At 35.9% G+C, this 10463-nt stretch overlaps 1 protein-coding gene and 1 long non-coding RNA gene across 2 annotated transcripts; one reads left to right on the top strand and one right to left on the bottom strand.

Annotated features, from left to right (window-relative positions):
* Positions 1-6185: 6185 nt before the first annotated feature.
* Positions 6186-6924, top strand: LOC114404928 (probable calcium-binding protein CML25). The gene has a single exon (XM_028367650.1). The coding sequence runs from the start codon at positions 6242-6244 to the stop codon at positions 6698-6700; it is 459 nt and encodes a 152-aa protein (XP_028223451.1). The 5' UTR covers positions 6186-6241; the 3' UTR covers positions 6701-6924.
* A 2209-nt stretch (positions 6925-9133) lies between these two features.
* LOC114404927 lies at positions 9134-10264 on the bottom strand. Its single transcript, XR_003665158.1, has 4 exons — positions 10116-10264; positions 9909-9998; positions 9624-9708; positions 9134-9258 (listed from the first exon to the last, which is right to left on the bottom strand). It is a non-coding gene; the product is annotated as an uncharacterized LOC114404927 (long non-coding RNA).
* Positions 10265-10463: the final 199 nt, after the last annotated feature.

Genomic DNA, 10463 nt, shown 5'->3' with positions numbered 1-10463 from the left:
TAGAGTCCTTTATTTTGCTGGTCCTCCCCTTTTTCCCTCCTAACAAAGGCCACTCTCTAGCTGACATGCGAAGTCTAGGAGCCCACCTTAGCCACGTCTACCCTGACGTGTGCTAGCTTCAAATTTTGGTAAGTATATTTGGCATCCACCATGGGGCCGCAGTAAAATATACCCCTTAGTCTCTCTTTTTTTTTCAACCATGGTTAGCACGTAGTCTAGCCTTAAATGCAAGACCCCTATCGAAGGATCCAATCCTCCTCCAACAACTCCAAAACCACATTGTGGAGATGGAGTGACACCATGAGGAAGAGCTCAGAAAGTTAAAGCTTGACCACGATCAGTTGGAGGCTCATGTCAGACGCCCCCAGGGTGACGAGCACTCTGCTCATACATTACTCTGAGTGCACCTGATCAGTAGTTCTGTTGGCCCGGTCAATAGAACTTTCAGAGTTCAATATCAGTATAAACCCCTAGCCCCATAAAGACACAATTCATGGAAGACATTCTGGTAGAATTTGTTGGGAATGACCAAACCACCACAGACTGGTGGAACCTTTATGTTGACGGCGCGTCCAACATGAAGGGAAGTAGGGTATGAATCATCCTCGAAGGACTTGATAATGTAACCCTAGAGCAGGCCATCAAGCTCAACTTCAAAGCCTCAAACAATCAGGCTAAGTACGAGGGGCTCATTGCAAGTCTAAAACTAGCAAGAGAAGTCGGGGCCAAGAAGCTATGATGCTACATAGACTCGTAGCTTGTCCAAGGGCAGGTTGCCAACAGATACCAGACCAAGGAAATAGTCCAGCTCAAGTACTACCATATTGTCAAAACTCTCATTGACAATTTCAAATTCTTTGAGATGTACTATATACTTAGGGAGAGCAACACCAGAACTGACCTGCTCTCCAAGCTGGCTAGCACTTAAAAGACCAGGCACCTTAAGACTCCAAACTCCCACCATAGACACTAAAGAATTGATGGTTGAAGAAGAGGAGGAACCAGACTGATGACCCCCAACAAGAATTTCCTAATTTGGGGGATGTTGTCGTCAGACGAGAATGAAGCCCGACGCCTGAAACGGAAGGCTAACTACTATGTCATCCTTGATGGCGAGCTATTCAAAAGAGGGTTGACAACACCCTTGTTAAAGTGCCTGAACAGCCAATAGGCAAATTATGTCATGAGAGAACTCCATGAAGGGATTTGTGGTCTCTATATAGGGGGACGTTCCCTTGCAACAAAGGTGGTGCGTGTTGGCTACTATTGGCCAACACTCAGGACATACACCCTTGACTTCACAAAGAGATGCAAATGATGCCAAGAGTTTGCAGACATTTCATCCATCTCTCCTGATAATCTCCATAGTCTGAGCTTCTTTTGGTCCTTTGTCATGTAGAGAATGAATATACTGAGACCACTGCCAAAGGCCCTAGGACTAGTCAAATACCTACTAGTGGCTATCAATTACTTCACCAAGTGGATCGTGACAAGACCACTGCGAGAAATTACGACCAATGTGGTGAAGTTCACTTAGAAAAACCTCATGTAGGTATGGCCTCCCTTACGCCATTGTCACTAACAACGACACCCAATTCAAAGCTTAGGCTTAACAAGACTTCCTAACGAGGTCCTCCGTTTACCATTAAATGCTTGATTGTTGAATTCCCTGCATGAAGTAAAATTTGAAAGCTAATTAATTGATTGATTGTCAAATTCCCTGCATGAAATGAAATTTGAAAGTTAATGAAGATGATTGCATACTCACAACCGAAATTCTAGTTTGTCCTCTGTTGAGAATCTCTTGAGGGATAATGTCGGGCTTTCTTACTTACATTCCTGCACCCACATCTAGGCATGACAATTCTCCCCACAACTCGGGTATCCCCGTGGGGACTACCCCATTCAGGGCCCTGCGGTCAGGGAAAAATTCCTCCTGGGGATGGGGATGAGGATAAAAAGCCCCCCGCAGCTAATTCGGGGACGGGAACGAGGACGTGGACTATGCTCCCTTCCCCGCAGGGTCCCCGTATCCCCGCACATATAGAATTTTACTTATATACCCTCATAACTTATAACATGTATAACATAAATATCAGGGCTAATATAGTATTTTACTAGTAAAAAAATACAAAATAAAATTATCATATATATAAGTAATATCTTACAAGTCACAAAGACACAAATATTGCCCAAACCCTAAAATGCTGCATCAAACATTCAGACTTCGTTCCTTGACTTCCTTCTTCACTGCTTCATCGTTCGTTTCACCGTTTCACACTATCTTCACCCTCTTCACTTCTTCGCTCCTTCACCGTTCGTTTCACCATTCCTTCTTCACTGTTTGTTTCAGCCGTGAACTCGTGGAAGCCTTTGTTGCACCTTTTTCTTCTTCGAGTCGCACTGTGCATTTCTGGGTTTCGCAACTTCGAATTGTTCTTCCTCTGTTGTATGTTCTTCCTTTGTTTTATTTATTTATTTATTTCTTTTGTATTTTCAATTCTTTGTTCTGCTGCTAGCTTATTGTGATGTTTTGGTTTTGCTGATTCATTGAGTTTAAAATTTGTAACCATATTTGTAAATTTGTAATCTAGCAATAATAGTCAGATTTGTGCATTTACAATTTTACATGACTCATATTTGTAAATTTTGTTACTTGTTTGTTGTACAGAAAATGGGTATGCCTATTGATCCATCCGTTAATAGTATTGCTCCATTAGAAACACAACAAGTTGCTAATGATGCACAATCTGATGGAAGAAGCAAAAAATTCTCCAAATATAGAAGAAGTTGAAGATGTTGAAAGAAGTCCAAATAAAAGAGGATTAACTTCCGTTGCTTGGACCCACTTCAAAAGAAAGAAAATAGAGGAAAAATGGAAAGCTATATGTAAATATTGTGAAAAGAAACTTGGTGGTGATACAAGATCAGGTACGAAGCATTTGCACAACCACATTAGAACCTATAAGCTTTGAACAGTGAGGGGTCCAAAGCAATCAATACTAAAAACTCTTCAACAATCATCATCTTCAATAGGAGATAGAGGCGAATCTATTTTAGTTGGAAACTATACCTTTAATCAAGATGTTGCTAGGATGGAATTGACAAAGATGATTGCATTGCATGAATACCCTCTTGCTATGGTTGATGACATTGGGTTTCGAAGGTTTTGTAATGTTGTCCAACCTTTGTTCAAAGTAATATCCCGTAATACATTGAAGTTGGATATACTAAAGTTCTATGAGAGTGAAAGGGCCAAAACTATGAAGCTAATTCAAAAAAATTCAAGGCACCTAGCTATAACAACAGACATGTGGACTGCAACGAATCAAAACAAAGGCTATATGACTATTACAACCCATTTCATTGATAACAATTGAAATTTGAAAAGTCGACTTATGAGGTAAATAATCATTCACTTGAAAGTTTTATGATTTTAATTTTATATAATTGGTAATATGTGTAGTTATAGTAAAATGTATTCATAGAACTTGGTTTTAAGATGAATAATTATTTTATTTTAGGTTTATGTATGTTCATGCACCGCATACTACTGAAGTTCTTGCAGAGATTATAATTGAACATTTTTTTTAATGGAATCTAGATAGAAAGGTATCTATAATAACTGTTGATGATTGTAGTACTAATGATGCAATGATTCCTAAAATTCTTCGCAAGTTTAGACGTAGTTCATTTATTTTGGGAGAGACTTACTTCCATATGCGGTGTTGTGCCCATATTTTAAACTTATTGTGAAGGATGAAATGTCAATTATCCATGATTCCATTGAGAAGATTAGGGATAGTGTTTCCTTTTGGGTTGGAACACCTAAGAGGGAAGAAAAATTTATTGAGGCTTGTGAACAATTGGAAATTCCTTATTCAAAGAAACTTAGTAAGGATTGTAGAACTAGATGGAATTTAACTTATTTAATGTTTGTTTCTGCATTGCCATATCTTGAAGTTTTCATAAGTGTTTGACTCAACGAAAGCCTCAATATATGTCATTGCCAAGTGATGATGATTGGAAAATGGCAATTGAAATTTGTGAGAAGTTGGAAATCTTTTATAAAGTTACTGAGTTATTTTTGGGTACACAATATCCAACTTTAAATGTTTATTTTCCAAAAGTGTGTGAAATTCGATTGGCTTTGAATGAATGGATTTTTTCTTCTAATAGAACCATTCAAGGTATGGCTGACAGTATGATTCCCAAGTTTGAGAAGTATTGGGGCATGATCAATGGGGTGATGGCAATAGGGGTTATTTTGGACCCTAGGTTGAAAATGAAGTTGCTAAATTATTTTTCCCCTCTCATGTATGGAAGTGAAAACACAAATCAATTGAATAAGGTGACAAAATTATTAAAAGATTTGGTTTCTAAATATCAATCTAGGGAAAAAAAGACTACTTCTATTTCCACTTCATCTTCAATAGTGTCTGGTTTGGATAATAATGGTGGAAAGGTTGATTGGAGTTATGACTTTTTAAAATATGTTCAAGAAACTTCTTCTGGTGATTGTGTTAAATCTGAATTGGATTTATACTTGGAGGAGCCTGTATTGTTTAATCAATCAAATATTAGTAAATTTGACATTTTGGGATATTGGAAAAACATTGGAGTCAAGTATCCTACTTTGCAAAGGATTGCTAAAGACTTTCTAGCTATTCCTATATCAATGGTTGCTTCAGAGTCTGCATTTAGTATTGGTGGATAGTTTTTGACTCCACATTGTAGCAAATTAAATGAAGACACTGTTGAGCCATTGATGTGCTCTCAAGATTGGTTGCGTAATGAGATTGAAGGTAATAAATTTAATTTTACTTGTAAATTTTTCTTCTAAGCAATTAATTTATTTTAATGATTGTATAATTGTGTCATTAGGTTCCTTAAAATCAAAGATGGAATTTTGCTCAATAGTTGACGATGCTGACACAACAACGCCAACGGTATGAAAATTTCATTATATTAATTTATGACTTTTTTATATTTTCTAAACACATATTTACATGTTTCATTGTGTAGGTTTGATGTTGAAGATGTTTCATTGCGCTTGGATGGAAGTATGAAGACTTGATTCAGTATGATAATGTTAATTTATTGTATGAAGACTTGTAATGTTATGTTAGTTTTATTGTTTTCATAGTGTAATACTATAACATTAATGTGTACTTGGATACTTCTTGGATGCTTTTATGTTTATGTTATTTTATTACTATTATTATTGATTTATTTTGGTATTTTTAATCATGTTTTAAACTTAGAATTAAACCTTAAATTTATTATTGTTGAAAAATTGAGATAAAACAAAAAATTGTATTTTTTATAATTTTTTATATTTTTTAATGTAAAACAGGGTCCCCACAGGGAGCCGGGAACAGGGACGGGACAAAAAATACCCCAAGGGGAGCGGGGACGAGGAGCAGAATAAGGTTCGGGAGCTGAGAGCATAAGAGTACTCCCCGTCCTTGCCTCACGCAGGTGCCATGCCTACCCATATCGAGGAGGAACTAGAGTACGTGTTTAAAAAGCTTGATGTTAATGGTGACAAATAACTCCTCTTTGGACTTTGAGAAACTTCTAAAAATATTTAAAAATCCAAGTGAGAAAAAGGAAGACGTGTTTTTTTTGTTGGTCATGTATTTGTATTCTTCATTTTTTATTCTTTTCGTTTCCTTTTGCTTTTCTTCCTTCTTTCCATTTTTAATTAATTATTTATTTATTCATGAACTTTATTTTAAATTCTAAAAAAAAATAATGTGATTTTTATTTAGTGATATATCGGACATGTATTTATTTCTTTTTTTAATTTTATTTTTTTTTATTTTCTTAAAAACAGGTTATATAAATAAAAGTTAAATATTTAGATACATTAAAATTATGTTTGTTTTCACACATGTACATTAATTAAATTAGATACGTTAAAATTATGTTTATTTTCAGACATGTACATTAATTAAATTAAATACATTAAAATTATGTTTATTTTCACACATGCAGATCAATTAAATTAAATACATTAAAATTATGTTTATTTTCAACAACCCCGTTCCGGTGCTGGAATCACGCATTAATACTATAGAGAGAGAGAAAATAAGTCTCTCTCTTTGCATGCCAAAAACAATTAGTTAAGATTCCCCTGAAATATGGATTTCAAATCCCTTTTTAACAAGAAGAAGAAACTTTCCAAGACCTTGACATCGTTGTCGTCACCATCATCATCTCTGTTGTTGCAGCACTCATGTGCGGCCCCATAACAGAGGACCTCGAATATGTATTCAAGAAGTTCGATGCAAACGGCGACGGCAAAATCTCCTCTTCGGAACTAGGCTCCATCATGAAGAGCCTTGGCCAACCCGCCACCGAAGAAGAGGTCAAGAGGATGATTCAAGAGGTTGACGCCAACGGTGACGGCCACATCAACTTAGGTGAGTTCTTGGAATTGAACACCAAGGGCGTGGACCCCGACGAGGTTTTGGAGAATCTGAAGGACGCTTTTTCCATCTTCGACGTCGACGGTAATGGGTTGATTACCGCCCAAGAACTTAACATGGTCATGGCGAGCCTTGGAGATGCCTGTTCCATTGACGAGTGCCAGAAGATGATCGCCGGCGTCGACGGCAACGGAGACGGCATGATCAATTTCGAAGAGTTTCAGTTGATGATGACCGGAAACGGAAACGGGAACATGAACAAATAAATAACTACGTCAAAAAGGTACTTTATTGTTATCATGCACTCCTCTCCTATTATTCTCTAGCTTCTTTTCTCTTTCCCGTTAACAAATTAGGGTTTCAAGAATTAATGGTGTACGCACGCATTAGGTTTTCAAGGATTGATGTTGTAATTCACTTTCTTATCTTGTTTACGGGAAAGGAAAGGCGAGTATAGATTTCCAAGTTTCTGGATCCGATTTCTTTGATGATCGATATGAGATTTTCTGTGCATGATTGTTATTCACACTACTTATGAGTTAATTATTTCGTCTTTTTTCCTTTCTTTTTTTTTTTTTTTTTGAAAATTCTGCGTAAATGGTGTAGTATCTTAATTTCTATGGCTTAATTTTATTCAATATAGGCAACTGAATTGTACTGTTATGATATGAAATCAAATATATGAGTTTGGTTATAATTTCTAGACTCTTCACCTATATGAAATCAAATATGAGTTTAGGTACCGATCATCTTTCATATAGAAAAGGCGAAATATTACCTCGCTTATTTAGTTATAATATGTGCGTCATGTAATAAATTTGTTATTTCAATTATTATAGTATGATTTTAATCTGGTATTTCAATTTTTGTTTTAATTAAGCCGGGAATGGAATTTTCTTACTTGGGATTAAATATTATATTTGTTAATGGAATGATATTTTTTTTATGTAAATGGAATGATTTTTTTTTTTGGACTGAAAATGGAATGATATATTATAACGCTGTGATATGTAAACATTATTGTATTACTATTGAATGCACCTATTTTGCATATTCTGTTATGCAATTGTTGAATCGGTGCATTTTTTTGGGGTAGATTTGTATTCATTTTTGGATATATTGAATAAGTCCATTTGGTATGTTATGTTCACATCCCATGATCTGGTATAGTTTTTAATGGATTTGAATATTATTTTCAATTTGGATGCACTATGGTACTGAATTTTATTTCAATTGTTGAAATGGAGGAATTATGTATTTGCAGTCGTTTGAATTGATTGGTAACAATGTTTTTTTTTTCTTTCATTTTTAAATTAACCAACTATACTAAATTTACATGGCTGTATATTGATAATGAGAAGGACACATGTCCTTGGAACTTGGGTTGGCTCTTGACAGGCCTCTACACTTTTTGCCCACTTTTTGCCCATTGCCTCACTTTTGTTTTTGATAGAAAGCCTCTACACTTGTTAACTGCGTATTTGAATTAGCATTGGCAAAGTTTGCAAATTTAATTTTGGTTAAAAGTGATTTGAAAGTCACGGAATTTATGTTTAAATATGTTTACACAACTACAAAAAGAAGCTTCTACATCGGTTGAAAACCGGTATCTACGACGGGCCCCACACCATCTTTGTTCCAGATGTCGTTGTATGTCGACAACAACAACATCGGTCATCCTAGGACCCGTCTTTGTAATGCAAGAATACAACGTCAGTGGCTATAAAAGAATAGACGTTATAAAAAAGGATTCAACGACGCACATATTAGACAACCCGTCGTTGTTTTGGTCCATTTCAACGTCGGGTTCGCAAGACTCGTCGTTGTTGTTGTCCATATCAACGTCGGGTACCAATAACACCCGTATTTGTTTTGTTTCCTGTCAACATCGGTGGCGGGCTCACCACCGACGTTGTTTGGTAGTATGTCAACGTCGGTGGTGTGTACACCGTCATTGTTGTTTGAGGTTTCAACGACGGTGGTTGGAGCACCCGTCGTTGTTGGTAAATAAGGCTATAAAGACGGGTTTTCATAAGGACCGTCGTTGAAGTATTTTGCCTGCTCACAAAATTTGGGTTATACCATTCAAATTTCAAAAACAAAGCTACATTTATATACAGCAAACATATATAAATACATTTAAAGGATAAATAACACAATCATGCATCAACCAAAAGAAAAGGGATATCGACGGTGACACTCACAGTGAGAATGTTATAGGTGGTTCAAAGTTCATCAAAGCCTTTCATGCATGCATTGTTTATATATATGAAAATAAAACAAAACCAGATAGGGTATATATATATATAATTACCACTCGAGCCAATAAGCAAAGGGAGCAATGGACACAGTAGCAAAGAGTTGTCGATAAGCAACAAGGACAAGAGGGCTCATTCCAGATTCTATTGCAAGCATTTAAGTAATGTTCATCACTGCATAGACCAATTGCACAAGAACCAATTGCAAGTAGACCGGCACCCATATTAATTGTCTCTTTCTCACCCCTCAGTCTTAATTTGAACTTTGGAGAGAGTGTTGTATGTGATGAATGAAATGCATGAGAGTGATGAAGTAACTTATAACTAGTTGATTCCAGTCATGTGCATGTCAACAAAATTTAATGATGCTTCTGATAGAAAACAAGGCAGCAAGTAGGGTTCACCGCGAATATTGAGAAGATAGATAGAACGTACCTATATACAACTGCGTTGAACCATTGCTATTCATAGAAATTGTTACTAGTCTTCTGTGTTGGGCCAAAGATCAAATTTGCATCCTTTCAGGCCAAGCAGAATTTAACCTTCGTGCAAAATCTTCCACTTCCCTACAAGAAAAGAAACAAAGTCATCAAATGCAACATAAAAGACAAAACAAAAAAATAAACCACTCAACAATTAGCTGACAAGATTATCCTTTTTCATAGGTTATATTTTGATATCACCATTCCAGAAGTTGTCAACTAAAATTAAATAAATGAATGAACTAGTACATAAGACAAATGCAGCACGCTCAACACTGAAGTCAATTAAGCAAGACTCCTCTTGATTAATAATATTTTACATCTTATGCAATCAATGAAACATGCACTAAACCAGTCAGGAAGATTCTGCATTTCATCAAATGACGATATTAATTGCATGCAGCATTCAAAATATGAGAATTTCACCCAACTGCTTTAGCACTAATTACCTGAGCATGTGACAAACTCCTCAAGAACTCTCTTTAATCATATTTTTCATCCCCTGGTCCCCTTCCCTTGGAATCCCTGCAATCTCTTTAATCATAATAATGATAATATCAACCAAAATATTATTAGACTGAAAAAATGACACTAACAGTTGATATAATGTATGCCTAGCTGATCAATTCAACAATTCATGTAAGCCTAGCTAATCAAATTTTATAACTAGAACATTTTTCAGTTTCATGTATTAACTTATAGTTCATGAATCCACAAACAAGGAGGAAACACACCTCTTCAATGCTTGTGCTGCTAGTCACTTTGCTGCTACTGAACTTTAGGAGCGGAATCAAAGCAAAAGCAAGGTCAAATGATAATATCATCTGCTCAAATGATAAAATCACTTATCATGGTAGATAATCCACATGTTGAATAACTAGTCTTCAACCCAAATTTAGGTATATAATAAACAAACAACAACAAAAGATTATCTCAATTACCTTCAAAATAACACTTGAGGCAGATTCAACCAAAATCTCCAGCCCCAAGGTAGCCATCAGTCATGCAAAAACAATGATACCCTGCACAGGAAATCTTATTAGTTATTAGCATGTACCTCTACCAAGCAACCATCCAATGACTGTGGACACTTCATTTGTTCACTTAACTGCTACAGTGGCAAGCTTGGTGGTACTATAGCTGCACTAAATTGTTGTTGTGGTAATCAAATGCAGATGCAATGCAGTAGAAGGGGGTAAAGACAATATATTACTACAATTATATGAAATTGAGTAGGTAATACTAAGAATAGAATATTAGTAGCATGACCGAAAATAAAATAGCCGCTG

The sequence above is a fragment of the Glycine soja genome, chromosome 1 (genome assembly GCF_004193775.1).
Source record: "Glycine soja cultivar W05 chromosome 1, ASM419377v2, whole genome shotgun sequence".
In the NCBI taxonomy this organism is placed as follows: domain Eukaryota; kingdom Viridiplantae; phylum Streptophyta; class Magnoliopsida; order Fabales; family Fabaceae; genus Glycine; species Glycine soja.
The sequence above is the reverse complement of the archived record's forward strand: the minus strand, read 5'-3'. Positions and strand labels throughout refer to the sequence as shown.

Coding starts and splice junctions, on each gene's coding strand:
- LOC114404928 (XM_028367650.1), top strand. CDS start 6,242: ATGTGCGGCCCCATAACAGAGGACCTCGAATATGTATTCAAGAAGTTC.